Source organism: Adelges cooleyi, unplaced genomic scaffold (assembly GCF_023614345.1).
Source record: "Adelges cooleyi isolate 19-005CV unplaced genomic scaffold, UGA_ACOO_1.1 ACOO_flye_CR_arks_rails_tigmint_CR_PRNA_108, whole genome shotgun sequence".
Classification (NCBI taxonomy): Eukaryota; Metazoa; Arthropoda; class Insecta; order Hemiptera; family Adelgidae; genus Adelges; species Adelges cooleyi.
Window position 1 is genome coordinate 4947179 of NW_026095761.1, and position 20810 is coordinate 4967988.

The 20810-nt window shown below is 29.6% G+C and overlaps 3 protein-coding genes across 3 annotated transcripts; 2 read left to right on the forward strand and 1 right to left on the reverse strand.

The window, feature by feature from the left end:
• Positions 1–1696: 1696 nt before the first annotated feature.
• Positions 1697–6411, forward strand: LOC126843464 (pancreatic triacylglycerol lipase-like). Its single transcript, XM_050581021.1, has 6 exons — positions 1697–1900; positions 1966–2102; positions 2983–3285; positions 4536–4724; positions 5513–5753; positions 5837–6411. Exons 1-6 carry the CDS (start codon positions 1764–1766, stop codon positions 5901–5903), a joined length of 1074 nt encoding a protein of 357 aa, XP_050436978.1. The 5' UTR covers positions 1697–1763; the 3' UTR covers positions 5904–6411.
• Positions 6412–6554: 143 nt separating this feature from the next.
• LOC126840658 (uncharacterized) lies at positions 6555–7168 on the reverse strand. The gene is made up of 3 exons (XM_050576544.1): positions 7072–7168; positions 6843–7010; positions 6555–6756 (listed from the first exon to the last, which is right to left on the reverse strand). Exons 1-3 carry the CDS (start codon positions 7120–7122, stop codon positions 6589–6591), a joined length of 387 nt encoding a protein of 128 aa, XP_050432501.1. The 5' UTR covers positions 7123–7168; the 3' UTR covers positions 6555–6588.
• A 5728-nt stretch (positions 7169–12896) lies between these two features.
• LOC126844451 (protein takeout-like) lies at positions 12897–15919 on the forward strand. The gene is made up of 6 exons (XM_050582662.1): positions 12897–13077; positions 13969–14058; positions 14116–14263; positions 14342–14478; positions 14557–14706; positions 15237–15919. Exons 1-6 carry the CDS (start codon positions 12987–12989, stop codon positions 15386–15388), a joined length of 768 nt encoding a protein of 255 aa, XP_050438619.1. The 5' UTR covers positions 12897–12986; the 3' UTR covers positions 15389–15919.
• Positions 15920–20810: the final 4891 nt, after the last annotated feature.

The window sequence follows — 20810 nt, forward strand, 5'->3', positions numbered from 1 at the left end:
AAATGTAATATCGACAAAAACAACAATAACCAAATATTAACGGATAACAGTATTAAATTGTATACAAATTATTGGATTTGAAATTGTGTTTTTAGTTTTATATTTTTACAAACAAAATTATAATTAGACCACAGTAGATATTTTATCTTCTTCAAAAATATTGTAAAATAACCAAACAAATTATTTTTATTAGTAACAGAAATTTACAAAACCGGATTTTCACAAATAACGCATTAGAATAGCAATTTAAAAATCTTCTAAAAACTAAATATTAATAGAATATAATGCGTATTACGTAGAAGGAATTTGTTGAAAGTATACTTGACAAAAAATTAAATGTCAACAAAAAATATGAACAGGAAATATTATAAGACTTATATTATTGTATTTGTAAAGGTGTTTTTAGCAAAATTGGGCAAGTATCGAATTTTATTAAGATACCTTTTCCACGAGAAGATGGATATTTTCCGTTTTTTTCCATAAAATATAATAAGTATGTGTTGTGACATTAATCATAATGTTTATCGCCTTTAAAATCTTACTGGCTTATCACAAATGTTTTTTCATTTGTATTTGGCTTATAAATTGTGCAGCGATGAAAAGTTGCTCTTGCAAAAGTTTTCAGTATAAAACATATTGTAAGTGTGCTAATATTTTTTTAAACATTTAAAGAGTTATACTATTGTCTATTTTAGGTAATACCCTCTAATTGGGAGGGGGTGGTTGCTTATAAACTTAGACTGGCTTTGATTAGGAGTTTTTTAAACACTTTCTCTATAGCTTCTTTAACTTTCTTTTCTGTAATACTTTTTGTTAAAAACAGACATACAATACTAAAATAAATATGCGGCGATTGTTTTCTATATGTTTGCGCGTACCTAATATATATACTTTTAAGATAATGCACTTAATAAAAATGTACGGTGATTTTGAATTATATTTTAAGTTCTAACTGAATGTATAAAATAAATCGTAATACTAAATTTTCTGAAAGAAAACATTTTTTTTTTATTAATTAAGTAAAATATTAAATGTCAGAGTGAACGTCTTGCAACTATAGGTTAAGGTATAAGTTTATAAAGAAAACGTTGCAATATAAATATTGTTCTTAGCGAAACTGAATTAAAATATCTCGCTACAGTTTTTTCAATATAAATATTTTGATTAAATATTAAACATATCTCTTGATAAAACTTGATGATCGAGTTGGCCGGTGTTGTCAGTTACTTTTTCATTAAAAACAGTTAAATACAGTTTTATCATCGTTAATCTAGCTCACTACTATTAATACTACTATTTCTAGATCAGCACAGGTTAAACTAGGTACAATTAAATTATTGTATTGTTCACTTTTTTTTTACGTTTGGTAAAAACGAATTTTTCCAAAAAAAATAAATGTTAACCAGTTATCGCGGTGTTAATAATGTTGAGATTGTTTTTTTGCTGATAAAATTATAAAAACATATGATGTTGCTGTTTATTCTGCTACTTATATGTACAACATTATAACATACTAGGTAGCAGTTACAATATATTTTTTTTAACTGAAATGACCGGACATCCGTATGAAATTATTACAATGGCAATTGTATGGAAAATCACAATTATTGGACTTAGCCAACAAGATACAACATAGGGAGGTCGTCAGACAAAGAGAGAATTATCGCAAACTAATAATATCGCATTGGCACGGAAATGTGACTGTTGTATTCCATCGTTTTGTGTGTGACCGTTAAAAGTGAACCTTATAGGAATTGTACACGATGGCTTTTATGGTATTTTTCTTTGGATACGTTTACATTTTAATGTCGCCGATTTTTGCGAGCGTCGCCATGTTCAATCCCATTTGTCTTCTAAATCCCACAAAAATAGATGGCATGGAGTTCTATTTGTACACAAAGTAATATGAAAAATCAATATTTTTTAAACCATTTTTTTTTTTTTGTACATTTTTAAACATTACAGAGATGCAGTGACCAGAATTGCTGTTGACGAACGCACTGTGAAACGCGCACCATTTGCCAGCAGCAAAGAAATCGTCATCTTCATCCACGGTTACACCGCACACTACGACGATAGATTCTCAAGCGTTATTCCAAAAGGTTAGGCTATTTGTGTGTGCTTTTGATTATCCTCTTAACCTTATATTTTTAAGCAAACGCTTCGATGCGAATCTGCAGGCGGTACTATGATGTAATATTAAAATTTTATTTTTAATATTAGGGCGGATCGTGGTTTATTAATTTGATATTTTCCAACTGCGCATATATTATATTCAATTTTAAACCGACTAGTATGATTTTTCGTCCCCCGCCCTCCTTTTAATAATTCAATTTTATAAAAACATGATTTTAATTTGATTTATTCAACATATTTATTAAAAAAGGACCTAGTTATTTTCTCCGCTCCACAGAAAAATATTTATACATGGATATGTTATCTCGTATCTCTTATCTTAAATCTCTATAACTGAAAGTGAAAGTGTTACTAGAACATGGCGACATGAAAATTCTTGTATCGAGCTCAATGACGTGCCTATCCATGTTAAAAAGTTTGTCAACGCCTATCGATAGTACTACTTATAAATCTAAAAAATATTTCATACACATTTGGAACAAACTCGATAGTCGTCGAAAAACTTATGGCACAGATTAGATAAAACTAGATGGTGTACTACCTATTAAAGCAATGCAATTGCGTCAGAAAAATATTTATTCAGAGAACAGTTCGTTTAAAAAAATGAGTTAATAAAGTGCAATTAGAATTCCCTATTACCCATTCCCTTAGGTATGTTACAAGTCACATGTTCTTTTTTGCTCATTACACTCTTATGATAATATGAGAAGACAAATCAAAGTGGTTTATGTAACGTCCGTGCTTGGGCGGATTTGCTTGCTATCCACAACGGATTCGACATAGTTTATTATAACTTACAGTTGTTAAGAGACATCAAAAACAATTTTTTTTTTTGTTCGTCCACAGCTTATTTAAACGGAACAGAGGATCGTAACGTCATCATGGTGGATTATTCCCGAGTTACCGGTGACGTTCCCCAGTCAAATTTCGGCTCAACTGCTATATGGGCTATGCTATACGCGAAATCGGTGTACTGTGACTTACCACTAATAGCAGAAGAAATAGCCAATCTCGTCGAATTAATACGGAACGAACGGCCAGGCATTGTGAACGTGCACGTGATAGGACACAGTCTCGGAGGTCAAATAGCAGGCCAAGTGGGCGTTATCTATAGGCAGTCCACTGGACGCTTGTTGGACCGAGTAACCGGTGAATAGTACTTAGCACAATATACTTTGAAACGCAATAAAAATGTCCTCCTCTTAAAAAGAGAAACATAATATATGAATCATTAATACGTTTTACGTGCCCCCACCTATCTAAAATTAACTGAGCATCTCACACGTTTCAATTGTTAGAATTATATAGGCCTGCGCACGTGGGGCGGGTAGGTAGTTTTTTTGTAATATGGAAATATTTTAAAATTGCCTACATGATGGACAAACAATTTTGCTCGCTTCGATCCCATTACAAGTTAATAACTGCAATTAAACTTAAAGCTAAAAGATTGTTTGTTGTGTATAATAATAGCACAAATCATCTTGCTCGACAAATATTATAATAATTTTTTATTTAAGCAAATTAATAAATATTTTCTTAACACTTTACTCTTTTAGCCACCTTATCAATGAGTTCATCCGAGTTTGCATCGTTTAATCATCCTGTCTCAATAAACATAATCATACTACTGTCTAATGAGTCTTGTTTGAGGGAACTCCTTAAGTTTGGTTTAACATATTTTAGTTTCGAGAAACCATTGTCACATCTTAGTTGAGTGACTGAAAGAGTAAGAAGTAACTTGGAGCATATGTAGAGGGCTTGATAGGCCTTGATATATAAATTATACTTCACTAAGAAATGAAATAATAATATTGTTATATTGTTGAAAAATAATAATAATTCAGAATTGAAGTAACAACCAGACAAGTCCATTTGTATAAAAAATTGGGTTTTCATGGAAAAGTTATCCACATTTTGGTGCAACAAACAGTAAAGTTGGACTATTACATACAAAGATAATACACAACGCATTTTTTCCGCCAATGGTAGTAAATGGGATAAATAATTTTTTTTTTGTTGATTTTTAAATGTGGGCTTGTCTGGTTGTTGTATCAAACTCTAATTTTAGTTATATCTAAATGGCGAATTTATTGTATTATAAAACCGAGATATAATATATAGAAGAGAGTCCACATGGAATTCCCTCTTGTCCTACGGACATATCCACTCTTCCCAACAAACAAGTGACTGAAATTGAGTAAACAAGCAAACCATTCTGGAAAATTCAATAGCGTTACATCAATTTTGATCTCACTCTAGCCATTATATCTACATATTTATGTTAAAATAATACTGTTTTGTTAAAATTCTACCTAATGTTATACATTACTGTCGTAGTCACAACGTTTTTTAAGTTTTCCTCTGAGATTTTCTTAGCATCCATTCTTCCCGTTGTATAGCTTTAGATCCGGCAGGACCATTATTCGAAGAAAAAGCCATCGTGAGTCCACGGGTGGCGAAATTCGTGGACGTGGTACACACAGGAGTCGCCGTCTTAGGTTATGTAGAACCCATTGGAACCGTCGATTTTTACATGAACAACGGCGTTATACAAACCGGATGCCTCAATTATGGTAGAGAAACCTGGGGTAAGACGAGACACCTAATGTTTAACTTCATGTATAGTTTTTAAATAAAATTTGTAATTTACATATTAAATATAAATTAAAGTACTTCGGTTTTAAAATGTTTAACTTCAAAGGATTTAGATTGCATTTTTATAATAAAAAAAAAGAAGATATTTAAAAAAAAAAGTCATAATATGTGCCATATTACCAACACTATGAGACAGATAAATTATTCCTTATACATATTTTCTGTTCGCATATTATTTGCATTACATAATTTTACTACGTTATATTTACAACGTTGTACAACAACAAAAAATTGTTGTAGGCAGACGATTAACCCTAAAAGTCATGTTCACAATAAAAACACAATTTTAATCGCTATATTTAAGCCTACACAATCAAAGTTTTTCATTTATTAGTTTTGATATGAGTTTTCATTATAAATTGTGCAGTGTTTGGAAAGAATGAATACATTGAACTTTATTCCATTTTAAGAGTAATGCAATCATGAATGCATTACAATTATTTTTAAGGAATGGGGAATTTAAATAAATTCGTTTCATATCTGAATGCGATTGCAAATTAATTGAATTCAATAAAAAAAAAATTGTTTTCCGTTTAAACACCAGAATTATTTTTTCTAAAATTTGATTATCTTTACACTATTTCATAGGCGGTAAAAATGAGCAAGAGGGGTTGCTTATAAACTTAGAAGGGCTTAGATTGGAGCTTTTTAAATACTTTTTTTGAAGTTAATACTAATTTATGTTGGTCAGTCGCTATTTAAATTTTTTTTTGTACTGCAGTCCAAGAACAAAAAGACACTGTAGGGTGTTCGCACCTGGCCGCCATTTTGTACTATGCCGATTCGATAAACAACAATAAAATAATAGGCAAATCTTGTAACGAAATCGAACAGCTCGTGAAAAACAAAATAAACTTACTGCCCGTCGACAATGACAACAACAATGCTATAAGTAAGCTATGTTCATCGCAAGTTAAGTCTGAGGGCAATTCAGTTGTATTCGGCGAACACGTTTCTTTAGAGTGAGTTTAAATGTTTTTCGTTTTCATTTAATTGTCATACTATTAATTATTTATGTTTTGATTTATATGTATATTTTGTTTAGGTCTGTTGGTATATATTATGTGACAATAAGAAACGTGCCTTTTTCCGAATTGTTGAACAATTTTTAATTCAAATTTAGAACGAATTATTAGGATTTTGTTTAAAGAGATATATTTTACCCTATTAAATTCAGATAAATCATAATTATAGTCCGAAAAACATTAACAAAACTATGTAGCTGTTATATATCTGAGAAATAACTAATGTTTTTAAATGTTTAGTTAAAAACAACATGTTTAAATTAAATTTATTTTTTATTTTGACATATAAGCCATAAGTCGGATAGTGGAAATTAAAGAATGAGAAAAAGATGGAACTCATTATTTCAGAGTGGGTAAATCGTAATGCAGTGTTGCTATTTTGTGAATTCCCTACTTAAATTAATTTGTTGATAATGTTATACCCTACTAAAATTCAATGTTGCTATTGTGTAGATTTATATGTTCAATCACAGTAACCACTAACAATTATTATTACTCTCATCCACACATGATTCAGGTTTTTATTTAAACATAACCTAGCATCCCATTACATTTTTTGTTTTTTTACAGTCACGAAATTATTGTCGTTTTATAATAAACCTATCCAAAATTAACTTGTTTGTGTTATATACGGTACTTATATTTTTGTAATTGCATGACATTGTAATAACAAATATATAAATGTGTAATAGTGTTGACAAGTTTTAAATTGTTCACAGCATAAATGGTAAACTCGTGTCAACATTGTCATCAACAAATGTTGGTTTATACTTTATTCCCACGGTCTTAATATTTCAACTACTATAATAAAACAACCGACAACAACATCGCTTTTGTCTGTGTACACTATTTTCATCTTGTAAGTTCCATAATATAATTGTTTCGGAATGTTCATTTTTTCGAATAACGACAAATCGAATCCTTCCATTATGTAAAATCCCTGTAAAATAATTTGAATGTGAAATATAGTTTTCTGAACATTCTTTGAATAGGTAGTCATCGAGCATTATGAGAGCAGTTATGAACCTTTGGCAATGGACAATCGGTTGAGTTTAATTTAAAATTACGCATAAGCGGAGTCCAAGTTTCTCCCATTAAAAACTTCAGAGAACTACAAGCTTTTGGATGATTGTAAACGTAGGCATTATCTTTCCAGCCGCCGATTTGATCTAAAACTGCCATATTTAAATGAAACTGCAATAAGTGAAATCGTTAAACAAGTTTTATTTAATTTAGTTTTGTTAATTTTACATACATTTAAAGAGTCATCTAACGGGACCAACGCCGTAATATTTCCAAGTATCATGGTTTGTTTTTCGGTTACCCGTGACACATAAACTCTCAAGCGTATAAGATAGTGCGCACTTTCATTGCAAACAAACGCTCCTTTAAATTTCATTTTATATACACCCTAAATAGTAAATTGGTCATCAAATAAATAAAAACTTATCAACAACAGTGTTATTATCTTAGAAACATTGGCAAGTAATTAAGAGAGTAAATATTTTGTTAATTATACAATTATAAGTAACTAGTAAGGTTAAGGTATAATAAGTACCTAACAACCGGCAGGTGTACCTTGGCTTTAGTGGTTCGCCCCGAAGAGATCCCCTACGACCGCTGACCGACTAGTAGCACTGGGTGCTAATTGCGGGCCAGGGAAGGTGTGTCTCAAGAAGAAGTGACCTGTCAGAAGGCCACTTGTCGGAGAGCTCTACGTCACGTTAGTCGCCTTTTACGACAGGCGTGAAGACCTTGGTAGAATTCTTTTTCCCCTAACCGCAGGGATGAATAAGTACCCAACAGAAATAATATTACCAAATAAATTTAGGAAGTATAGTAAATTATCATACAATCAATATAATGGTTGGTGTTTAAATTGTGTAGTGTGCACAACTAGATCTTCCTTCTTTCACTGAATCTTAAGTGTAATATCATATCTATTTTCGAAAATACCTTTTTAAATTGTCTGAATATTTTAACTTATACAATAGCTTATGTAGTGTGCAAACCTAGACCTGTCATTCCTTTTATGACAAATACTTAACAAATTTTTTTTTTCTTGTGCATTATTAATATACACATAATAAAATATATTTATTAATATTATTTTATTACAATACTAATTTGAATTACTCACAACCGGTAGATTAGGATAATATTTTCTTTCGCCATTTAATTGTTTAATTGAGAAAACAAACACAATACACATGACGTGAAAATACTTCATCATGAACTATGGTAAACCTCTCTAGGATTCAGGTACAATATTAAGTTATCATACAATATTATTTAACTAATGATATTCAACAATGAGTATTGCTCCGGATCGTTTGGCTTTATAATAGACCTATACACTTAAAAAAGTAATTTTAAACTAACCTTGCCTTGAACAGTTTTTTTGGCGTTTTTAGAATTAATTTTTTATTACACGTTACTAAAATCTATTTTTTTTTGTGTATTATTACGCAATAAAAAAATTATACATCGCCAATAATTAGTATTACTATCATCCGCACATGATATAAATCTTTATTTAACCTAATTAAATAACCTTGCATTCCATTTTATTTTTTGCTTGATATCATTGATTTTAGTATATTCTAAAATCAATGCTGTCATTTTATTTTCACCTATCCAAAATTAACTTGTTCGTGTAATATACGATACTAATATTTTTGTTATTGCATGACATTGTAATCACAAATATATAAACGTGTAATAATGTTAACAGATTTTAAAATGCTCTCATGATATGATTATTTTTCTTGTATGTAAAATGTAAATATGCAGGTGTTTAGTTCGGATTGACAATAGGGACTAATATTTTTAAGTTCATGTTTAATGAGTAAAAACCGTACTGAGGTGTTAAGTTACGTCAGTCCAACCGTGACTTTCTACGTTTAGCGTTAATGCAAAACTAAACACCTGGAAAGTAACTAGAAACAGATGTGTGTGTTAGGTTAGATGCATGAGGTTATTATAGCGTTCGAAAGTTCCTAGAATTTTCTAGCCAAGGGTGTTAGTTCTTTACACGGTTACTGTAAGCCGGTAATAATTACAAAAACCACAATTTCGTTAACGTTGCATAGTATGCTATTTATTAAATGTATTTCTTTGAATTAGAAACATGTAATTGATCGACCGTGTAGTAATCTGAAATAGTTATACAATAATGAGAAATTGATTATATGTAGAGATCAAATTGTTTGTTTTTTTACAAAGGATATGATCAGTTTATCTTAATGTAAATTGTCATAATACTATTCTGTATCTAAAGAAAATTATTATTTTTATTTTTATTTTCTGGAAACTTTTTATGAGTTTTTATTATCAAGTTTTACTGTCAAACTCCATTAGTTATAAAAATCAATAATATTGACATTTTCATGACTTAGAGCTCTTGCACATAACCCTGGCACAACCGAAAAGAGCGTTACCAAAAAAGCGTTACCACACGTAGATGGGGTTGGGGGATCGGGAGGAGATAGGGGTGAGAATTAGCCGGTATATAACCGAAAAAAAGTGTTACCAAAAAAAGCGTTACGCTGTTACGCGCCGCAAGGTACCAAAAATCATTCGTTATGTTAACTACGAAGCGACGACGAAAGACAATTATCGGAAAGACCATTTCGGATCCATTTCGAATGTAAATCTGTTACGCTGTTATCTGTTATGAGATAAGAGATATGTTGTACGTTCAACGTTCAAATTAGAACTAAATAATAAATTCAAAATAGTTTAATTCTCTATGTTAAGTTACTTTTGGCCAGATAATAAACACTACAATTTTAGCCAGAAACTCGATTGTACATAATTTTTTAATTTCCTTGGCCTTATGCTGTAACTGGAAGCTCCATGTAATTTTTTTTTTTTTAATTATAATTCCACAACTAATCTAAATTTATTCGGTACTTCAACGAGACATGAAAATGTTCTATCGTGGTTGCAGACTCGGCTGAAAAATGGCTGATTATTTATATATATAATGAAACACACATTATTTTTACTTACAATTTAACGATTATAATTAGTGCTATAAAAAGTAAAGAATTTGTATTTAATATTCCCACGGTCTTATATAGTATAATATGTGAATACGAATATGTTTCGCGATAACAATGTGATACCTCATTGTCGTCCTTGAAGTAAGTTATTTACATCAATTAAACTGAGACGATGAAATTTTTGCTTATAGAACTTTATTTAAAGTGACGAGCGACCAATAGAGGTCACCTTAACTCCTTGCCCCCCCCCCCGGTAACTACGCCACTGGGGCTATATTGTCGAAGAATATATCAAATTTGGGTTAGCTAATAAAGTATGAAAAAGTTTTTCAGCTGAGTCTGCAACCACGAAAGAGCATTTCCATGTCTCGTTGAAGTACCGAACAAATTTAGAGTAGTGGTGGAATTATAGATAATGATATAAAACTACTTTGAATATATCATTTAGTTCTAACTTGACCGTTGAACGTACAACATATCTTTTATCTCCTATATCTTACCCTAATCTTTACCCCTATCTCCCACCCCTATCTCCCACCTCTATCTCCCAACCCATCTCCCCCCATCCCCCCTATCTTCCACCCCATATCTCCCACCCCTTATCTCCCACCCCTATCTCCTATCCCTGTAACGCTTTTGTAAAGAACGATTTTGTAACGAACGCTTTTAGTAACGAACGCTTTTTTCGGTTATGTACCACAGCTAATTCCCACCCCCAACCCCAACGCTTTTTTCGTTACCCTTTTTTCGGTTATGTGCCAGAGCTTAGACATGAAAATGTCAAAAGAATAATTAAAAACAGTCAAACATTTTCTAAGAATGACCAATCACTTTGTTAAATGAAATTATGTATGACTTTATTTTACCATTAATAAGTCGTCTAGTGGAATCTTGGCCGTAATATTACCCGTAAGCACCATTTTAGTTTGAGATACCCGAGACGCATGTAGTTTCATTAATAAATGTCATTAGAACTTTTGTTACACACGAACACTCCTAGGAATTTAATTTTGTACTCACCCTAAATTATGAAAATAAAAAATAGATAACCAGCTTTGAATAATTAGCTAGAATTTAAAATTATTAATGAGATGAGAGATGCATTGCACTGAAGACCACATTTTATTAAAATATATAATCCGTGTTACCATTTAAGTGATGAAAGTAAAAATACTTCTTGATCAAATGGTCTTTTAAAGTGTTATATTATAGTAGTGGGTTATGAAGTGTTTCGTTATAACATAATATTCTATCTTTAAACTTTAATTTGACCAATCATACAACGGTTTGTGTAGTGTGCAAACCTATCCCTTTCTTCTTTCCTTGTATGACAAATACTTTACAACAGTTAATTTTTTTGTACATTATTAATATATCCATAATAAAATTTATGTTTTGGTATTTTAACTTATACATAGTTTATGTAGTGTGCAAACCTAGACCTGTCATTCCTTTTATGACAAATACTTTACACAATTTTTTTTTTTTTGTGCATTATTAATATACAAATAATAAAATATATTTGTTGGTATTATTTTATCACAATACTAATTTGAATTACTCACAACCGGTAGAGTAGGATAATATTTTCTTTCGCCATTTAATTGTTTAATTGAGAAAACAAACACAATACACATGCCGTGAAAATACTTACCATGAATTATGGTAAATCTCTCTAGGATTCAGGTACAACATTAAGTTCTCATACAATATTATTTAACTAATGATATTCAACAATGAGTATTGCTACGGATAGTTTGACTCTATAATAGACCTATATACTTAAAAGTAATTTTAAACTAACCTTGCCTTGAATAGTTTTTTTGGCGTTTTAGAATTAATCTAAATTATCATAATTCAAATTGGTTTTTATTTTACGGTACTTAAGTATATTTTTCTTTTGTGTATATACTATTACTCAATAAAAAATTGTGCATCACTTCAAATTTGGAAAGACGCAACGCATCCAAAAGTCACATCACAGAAAAAAGCGGTATTCTGGTCGGTTGAGTTATTTTAGTAATTAGAGCCATTAATAAAATTCACAACAAGTTAAATATGTGTTGTTGCACGACCTTTTTAATTTTTGGCCCCAATTAAGTACCTTTTAAGTTGGTTTTCTGTTTTATAGACTTGCTACAAGAAGAATTCGTTTTGCGGCTTAGAAATACAAAACAATCCATGTACAGTATAAACCTTTGCAGTTCTAATTCAAAACAATCTAAATAAAGTGCGGTTTAAATCGAGTAAGACAATTCCAAAATGGGGTCTAGTAACCACAGATTTGCATGGAATCTATTTCACAACGTTTAGGTATGAATTCAATTTAAACTGATAACTTATGGAGGGGAGTTGGTTAAAATGTTTTTCAATAGCTTTGTGAATTTAAACAAAGGGGTCAGTTTATTGCCTATAAAGTAAAAATCAAGTTTAGACTAAAAAAACAAAATATGTATGAACACTAAATTATTATTGAGAGACGATCAGCTCTAATAATATTAGAAATAAGAATTTAATCACATTATTGGCCAATAACAATTTTATAGACGTTTAATAATCTTTTTATTTATTTATGATAGGTGATAATTTATTGGAACGAAGTTCTTTATTTTAATAAATAAACGTTGGATATCATTATTTATCATTGAACAGTATGTAGGACATTGTTACATTACTTTTATGATACCTTGTTAGGCTGTTCATTCCTTGTTTATAGGTGTTTAGGTCATGAATTTGGAATCATTATAATTACATGTTATATTATTTTCATAATAATGTTATGAGAACATTTCTAAAAAAAATGTGTTAACCGCTTCCGACGTTAACAGTATTTTGAATAACTTAAAGCAGAATATTTTCGAAAATTCCATTATAATGATAAAGTTTGATGAATATTCAATGCGCTGTTGTTGACATTGAAAAGTTGTACACCTAATTTATTCAGTCAAGTTTTAATGCATTTAATTAAATGGTAAAATAATATTATAACAATACAAAAGACATATATTTGTTTCTCACCAAAAAGCCTTCTTAAAAAATAAGACTATAAAAACTACAATTGAGTTTACAGTTGAATTTGCTGACAGTACTGACTTGGTAGCTTCGTCGTTTAGATCATTTTTGTAGTTAAAATTGTATAAAACAAAAATAACTAAATATAAAAATGTTAGCTAGGCCAATAAGGTTACTTTGCTATATGTTTGCATTGGCATTAGCAGTTCCTGCGGCCTTTGCGAAAGGACCATCTATGTTGTGTGAGTATCAGCATTTTTTTTTTTTATTAATAAAGCCTCGACTACTTCGACGGTGTTATTATGTTTCAAGCATGTAATAATTACTGACGAGAACACATACTTTTTTAATTAAGAGTATTACCGTAAACAATTTAAATAAAGCTAAAAATTGTTATATTAAACATTTTAATTTTATTACACCGCCAGACTTGTCAAGGGCCAATTAAAATATTAAAAATAATTGAAATTATAGTACTTTTTAGGAAAATCATGGAATGTCACCTACCAAATGTAGGTATATATATTATATTTTAAACCATTAATTAACATTGCATTTTCAGAAATACCGTGCCAAGTAAAGAGTTTAAAATATAAATATGTACAAAATAATACTGTATAAACGCTTTTGATGTTATATAGGACATTTTGTTAGTTAAGAATATATTTTGTTTTATTAAGATGGTTATACATTTCTTAATAAATACTTAAAAACGTTTTAGGTAATTAAAATAAACTTTTGTATGGCAGTCTAAGCTTTACCGAAATTTCCAAAATAAAAAAAGGGTTTAAGTATTTTGAAGTCAAATTACATTTTAAGACAATTAAATTTAAAAATCGAGAATAATCAGTTTTAAACTAATAAAACTTTAGCACTTTCGAGTAAATTCGATACTGATCTTTCTTAAGTGTGTTCTTGCAGTATCCATTTTTGGTAGTGAATAGGATGAAATAAACAAGTCATCTTGTTTATTTGATTATAATAATGTATAACTATTATATATATATATTTTTTTTTATCATAACATACTCATTTAAAAAAAACTATGTGCTAAGTAAATTATTTTTGAATAAAAAATACACAATTGTTAGTTTAACTACTTTGTAACACAACAAATGTGTGTTAATTTCCAGTAAGTTTCACACCATGCCGTTTAAGTGATCCGAATCTAAACCAGTGCATTTGGAAAGCTTTGGATGAAGCTATACCTATCATAGCCCCTGGTAAGTTTATTATTTGATAACTTTTAGTGTTGAAAGTTCTCATTAAAATCATAATAGGCGTCCCTCGACTTGGGTTACCCCAAATGGACCCTTATCACCTGAAATCGATGGAAGTCTCTAAAGGCCAAAGTCAAAATCAAGTAGTTTTCAAACTCAGAGACTTAGATGTGCATGGTATACGTTCTTTTGCTATCAACGCTATAAAGTATGATTTTTTATAATTTTTTTTTTCTACATTATATTACCCTAAGATTGTTTTAACTGTTGTAATATGATGTTCTAGTTTTGATCGAAAAACCTACAAATGCTTTGTCGGTATAGAAGCGAGAGAACGTTTTATAAATAAGGGTTTTTACGAAATTAGTGGAAGATTGTTTATGGTACCGGTCCAAGGAAAAGGAAAATTCGAAACCTGGATGGGTAATCAAATACTTACAATAATGTATACTTTGCACAGTTCCTTAAAATTCTTTATTTTATGTCTCGTATTTATTTTAGACAACTACAAAAGTAATTTTACGATACAATTTCAAAAAATTACAAAGGACGGAGAGTATTTTTTGGAACCTTTACATTTATCGAAGACAATATCAGTTTCAAGAATCCATTTTCATTTTTACAACTTATTCAATGGAAACAGAATTCTCGGTGTGTATAACATGTTCATTCAGCATAACAAATAATTAATTACATTAAAAGCTATTCTAGCTTTAATAGTATAAATATTAGGAATCTAAATTTGTTTTTTACATGTGCATAATTATAGTTTATCTCACAATAATTAAACCCTACTAAAATATTCCTGGGAATTTAACGATTATTTGGGATTTATTTCATTTATATTGGTACAATATTTCCAGAAGAATAAGTGGGAACAAACTAATATGCACCCATTTAATATGCATATTTACATGCATGCATAAATTATACCTAACCTTAATATTAACAAATTACATCAATGTAATGAAGCCGTAAAAAGTTACAAATATTATTTAAATGTGTATGTTATGTTGATTTTATTACATGGAGTATGAAGTGTAAAAAGACTTTTATTTTTTTCGGTATAAGGTGTACTCTATTTTTTTATCTTCTCCATAACTTTTTACTCAGTTGTATTTTCTAGATTAAGAAAGCTATAAACATTACATTTTGATAAATTGTATTATGTTTAATCACAGGCGATACAGTAAACAATTTAATGAATCAAAATTGGGAGGAGATGCTGGATGATTTTAAACCTACTATCATGAAACTGTTTGATCAAGTATTCATGGGCTATATTAAGACGTTTTGCCAAACAGTCCCGATGGGTGATTATCTACAGGACTAACTAATATTTAATTTGAAAAATAATATCAAAATCAAAACCAATACAATAAAATTGCACTTGGTGTAGTGTGTTTGAAAAATAAGGGAACTATTGCTGTGTTAATAAATTCAACGTTTCTTAATGTCCACTCTGTTTAAAAATATTTTATAGTTTATCTCTAAATACCAAGTATATATTATGTATACCATTATATTATTTGTTAAATAGCACCCTACTATTATTATATGTATCTAAAGTTGATTTAGTTTTATTTATATTTTTTCGAGAATGTACAACAACAATGATAAGATGGAAACAAAATCCTTGGTGTATACAATATGTGAATCAAGTATTACAAATAATTAATTACAAAAAAAGTTATTCAAGCTCTAATAGTTAGAATTCTGAAAATTATAATATTTTATATTTATTCATGTGAAACACGATATTATTCATAGATCTAAATTTAGAAGGTTTTCGTATAATATTATTGTAATGTGCATATTAAATATTGTTAAATTAACATTTAGTTGAATATTTTATAAACTTGACGCTAGAAAACCATCTAATATGTTGTAAATTGCGAAGTTATATACATATATAATAAATTTATTTGTATCAGAATAAAAAATTCACAACAAAATACAAGACTATGAAAAAATTCTAAATACCTATGTAAACAATTTTTTTTTTATCTTAATATTAATAATTAATATCAAAGTTATGATGCTAAAAAAATCTAAATTTGATTTTCACATTTGCGTAATTATAGTTTATCTCACGATAGTTAAACCTAACTAAAATATTCCTGAGGATTTAACGATTAGTTGGGTTTTTATTTCACTAATATCGGTTCAGTAGTTAAAGAAAAAATTGGGAACAAACTAATATGGACCCATTCAATACACATATTATGTACATACATGCATAAATTACATCTAATATTAATATACATAATTAATATCAAATAATTCCAAAAAAAAGTTTAAAAATATTTTAGTGACTACAATATTATTATTACTCGAATAGTATGTAAAGTTGATTTAGTTTTATTTATATACTTTCAATTATTACAACAACGTTGATAAGATAATGTTTTTTTTATTACAATTTGTTTCTACCTTTTAAAATATTATTAAACTATAGCCGTGATGCGAAGATGAGAAAATATGGAATCGTGTGATAAACTGTAATTATCCGTCTATTATTCAGAACAAAATCATAGACTATAGCCTCTTTGGTAGGTCAAATGTTAAAAACCTTTTTCCACTACTTTTCCATCCATTTTAAGTGGAAAAAAGGATTCCAAGTCATTAACGTTAATTTTTTAAATAACGGTCTAATCGAACCGACATTTTTAGGGAACATTTATTTTAGGCACTCTCTCTTTCTAATTATGACCAATCAAACCCAAATTTTGTTTATCATTCTTTCGGTCTAACAAGGACGGATAGACTAGGTTAGGTTTACAAGGGTTAACAGGATAAATGCTTTTTGAAAATAAAACAGTGAATTAAAAAAAATGTGTTAACACACATGAGTTAGTAATAAAACATTAAAGTATTATGTTTTAACTTAGCAATTGTCTTTTTGATTATTATTAATTTTATTTTTTTGCACTAGATAATATCGTTTACTCGTTATTTACTCTAATATATTGTACTAAAATTAACCTTATTTGAAAATTATTCGAAAAATTATATACTTAAATATATAATTTTTATCGATCGTTTCTTGGCTTTAGTAGTTCGCCCCAAATTTAGGGCTATCCAATTGAAGTATGACGGGCGCAATACAAGTACACGGCCAGGATGGCGTTCTGTACTTCTATGGCGGCTCATGAACGCTCCCTGATCTTGTTCGCAAACTTGTCAAGCGCAGCGTATAACGGTCTAGGCGTCATGAAGACCTAGGGAGCACAGGGCCACAGATGACTCGCTCTATGAACAGCAAGCTCAAGTCTGTCCCTCTCCTCATTGAATCCGACAGTGATATAGAACGTGCTCTACATCCTCATTTGGGTCGCCACATTCGCAGTTAGGAGCGTCCACTAGCTTAAAACTGTGGAGTTTGGACCTGAATGTGCCGTGTCCAGTCAGTATTTGCACAATGTTGTGGTTCAGCCCAATAGGTCGAGCAATTGTGGTTTTGACGTCAGCTTAATCAGTCTTTTTCTTTCGTCAACATCCAAATGTCTCACTGTTGCAACTACAGTCATATAATGACTATCAACAGTAGTCGCGGCACCGTCTTTCTACTCGTCACGGTAAAATCGGTCATCGGTTTTGCTAGGATCTGGGAATAACCACACTTAGATTAGAAATACTTTTTAGTCGGCGGACTGAAAAAATGAGCTAATGATAATTACAGCAGCAAAGCACGTGGTGTATAATTGAAAACTGTAAATAATTGTTTTTTATAGTGCTATTTTCAAAAGTATTGGAATAAATAATGGACAAAATATAAACTTTATTTATGACATTTTTTTAATTTGTGCGTCAACCATGAAAATTCTTTTGTTTTTTTTGGGTTACGATATTTAAAATTTTTTTATTCTGTATACTAAACAAAATACATATGAATTTGCTAACATATGTATAAAAATATATTGAATATATATATATTTGTTACTATTGTTTTATTTTATACATATACTATTATACCAAGGCTATAACTACGTCATATTCTATATATTTACATTACAGAGTGCAAAGGTAGTATGCAAAATAAAAAAAAATGTTTACGAGCTACTTGATTCGAAATATATTTGTCCAACATTTTTAATTCCTATTCATAATTTTAATTTTAAAATGTTTTTTTCAATAAGAGTTATAGTAATAAGTAGTTCTTGTAATAGTTATGTTTAAATATTTATGAGTTTACTTCATGCAAGATTTATATGTCAACACATTAATACATTTTTATTTTAAATACCAATGCAAATTTCGATTTTATAACTTTTGTTTTACAATTGATCTGATTATTATACATTGTTCAATAATTATGAACTCTTAAATAGTTACTGAATCTCAAAAAAAAATGTGTATACTGAAATATTGTACTGTTTTTTTAACGGTGTGTAATTTGCAATTGTTCGTTTCGTGCGATGAAGTAAATAACTTAGTTAACAATCTAAATGCACTACTTAGTTTTCCCGGTTGGGGACAAATGAAACATGTAAGTGTAAAATATGAATTTGTTACCAACAAGATTATACATTTTTCCGGAAAAGATGTATTTGTAGGCATCGAAGAGCCAAACATCCAAACAGAGCCTAACAACTATGTTAACGTCGACAACGTCAGTACAAAATATCATATGACTATCTTATTACTTGGATGTGTGTATGTGAACGCTGTCTTAGAGACTATCGTGTTAATAAATTTTATTCTAAACAAAAGCAAAATTGAAGAAAATATTGAAAGGAACAGGATACGGAGTATTACTGTGTATCGATCAAATAAACATAACAGTGGTCAAAGTGGTTCGTTTACAGCACCCGAGTATAACTATAGCAAATTCTGGGAAATCTTTAATTTTGCATTGAGTCAATTAAAAAAAGGCCGGAAGATGTTTGAGTGCATGAGCAATGCATTTATCTTACTACCTTTGAACCAATTAGGAAATACACAAACATATTTTCGGGACATACATCAAGTCATTACTAGTGTGCTTGAAATGAAGCGTATTGCAACAGATGTAAATCAATTACTTCCCGATTATAACAACGAATACCTAAAAAACGATGATGACAATGTAAGTGAATTTAGAAAAACATTCGATTTTTTTTTAAATTTCCAAAAATTTATGTTGGTCCGTTTCGCAAAAAAATACTGCCAACGACTAGAAAACTCATGTGAGCCAGTACCCTTTAAAAACTTAAATTCAGAACAAGTTAGTTATTTAACAATCATAAGCACACTAATTCACAATCAAGTAGACAGTGCGATCAAAAATTATGTCTTGGATTTAGGTTTGAATGATGTAGGACATACAACTTTTGTCGAAATACAAGGTAGGTGTTTTAACACATACTATTTTTTACGATATTCCATACTATAATGATTATTATAATATTTTACCCCAATACAAAAATAAGAAGTTAAGCAGTGATGAGAATACACTGATTGGTAAATTAAAAATCATGATTGTACTATTGTATGTAAACAAGTGGATGAAAATTAAAAGTTTTTAGTATCATTTTTATACCCTTGTAAATCAATTTCTCCAAATTAATAAAACACATCAAAGATTAACTGTTTTCCTTTATCTTTTTTTATTGCAATAGACCACTATAACTAGACTTTAAATGATAAAAAAGTAAAATAATAATTTGAATCAGTAGTAGGTAAATATAAAAAAAAAGTAAAACAATGGTAGTAGGTAAAACAATGATTTTCTGGGTAAAAAATCATGACTATAGTATGTGCTATATATGTGCAGGGCAATTAAACTATGTTTGTTATGATTATTTTAACTAAATATTTTATTTATTTTGAAATAAAATTGTTAATAAAAGGAAATATTTCCTTTCTCGAATACAATTTTTTTATATTTTTTATTTCTTTTTTATGCAGAGGAAAAGAGCCTTGCTATTATATTAAACACAATCCTCAGCAATCCAGGTTGGAGGAAGATCGACCATCTAAAAGTCAGACACATGGGATTTAAAAACGAAAACTACTTGTTTTCCGGGAACGATTTAATTCATCCAGCGGAAGATCCATATCGGTTGAATGTCAGTGAACAAAGTGTCGAAGGGAAATATCAGATGACCCTTGAATTGCTGGGATGCGTTTATGCAAATAAGGTCTTGGAGTTCTTTAAATTAATTAGTATTATTTTACAAGAAAGCGACAATCAAGTGAAACGAGAAAAAGAGAGAGTACGACGGTTTAAGAGAAAACAAAAGACAATGCATAACAACAAAAAGAACGTTAAATCTATAAGCATTGCTTATGAATATAATAGTTACTGGGAAATATTTTCTTTTGCATTAAAGATATTAAAAAAATATCATCTGATGTTTAATTACATGCATAACGCATTGTCTTTTTTATTGAAATTAAAAGATCTCACTATCATACAAAGTATACAAGTTTATCAGGATATTGAGCTTGTCATAAATAGTTTGGTTCAAACAAAAATACTCACAACAGAACTAAATCGAGTACTACCCACTTATGAAGACGATTGTCGACTGAACGACGATGAAAATGTTCGTGTATTTGGCTCATTGTTGAATAAATTTATAAACATTGAAATTACAAGTGCCTTGGTTTCTTTTACAAAAAAATACTGTATAGTAGAGGATTTGCCGGAAGCAAAAATTTCAAGTAAATATATATATGATGATTACTTTGTCACTGGATCACTAATTACAGAACATATGAAGCATGTCATAAATAATTACTTCCTTGATTTAGGTTTGGAATACTTCGAG

What these genes read in the sequence shown, in the direction of transcription:
- LOC126843464 (XM_050581021.1), top strand. Translation starts at nt 1,764, where the DNA reads ATGGCTTTTATGGTATTTTTCTTTGGATACGTTTACATTTTAATGTCG. An exon ending in TTATGGTAGAGAAACCTGGG is followed by an intron (nt 4,725 to 5,512) that starts GTAAGACGAGAC and finishes TTTGTACTGCAG; the next exon opens with TCCAAGAACAAAAAGACACT. An exon ending in GGCGAACACGTTTCTTTAGA is followed by an intron (nt 5,754 to 5,836) that starts GTGAGTTTAAAT and finishes TATTTTGTTTAG; the next exon opens with GTCTGTTGGTATATATTATG.
- LOC126840658 (XM_050576544.1), bottom strand. Translation starts at nt 7,122, where the DNA reads ATGATACTTGGAAATATTACGGCGTTGGTCCCGTTAGATGACTCTTTA. An exon ending in CGTTAGATGACTCTTTAAAT is followed by an intron (nt 7,011 to 7,071) that starts GTATGTAAAATT and finishes CACTTATTGCAG; the next exon opens with TTTCATTTAAATATGGCAGT. An exon ending in CCGATTGTCCATTGCCAAAG is followed by an intron (nt 6,757 to 6,842) that starts GTTCATAACTGC and finishes ATTATTTTACAG; the next exon opens with GGATTTTACATAATGGAAGG.
- LOC126844451 (XM_050582662.1), top strand. Translation starts at nt 12,987, where the DNA reads ATGTTAGCTAGGCCAATAAGGTTACTTTGCTATATGTTTGCATTGGCA. An exon ending in TTTGCTATCAACGCTATAAA is followed by an intron (nt 14,264 to 14,341) that starts GTATGATTTTTT and finishes ATGATGTTCTAG; the next exon opens with TTTTGATCGAAAAACCTACA. An exon ending in CAATGGAAACAGAATTCTCG is followed by an intron (nt 14,707 to 15,236) that starts GTGTGTATAACA and finishes GTTTAATCACAG; the next exon opens with GCGATACAGTAAACAATTTA.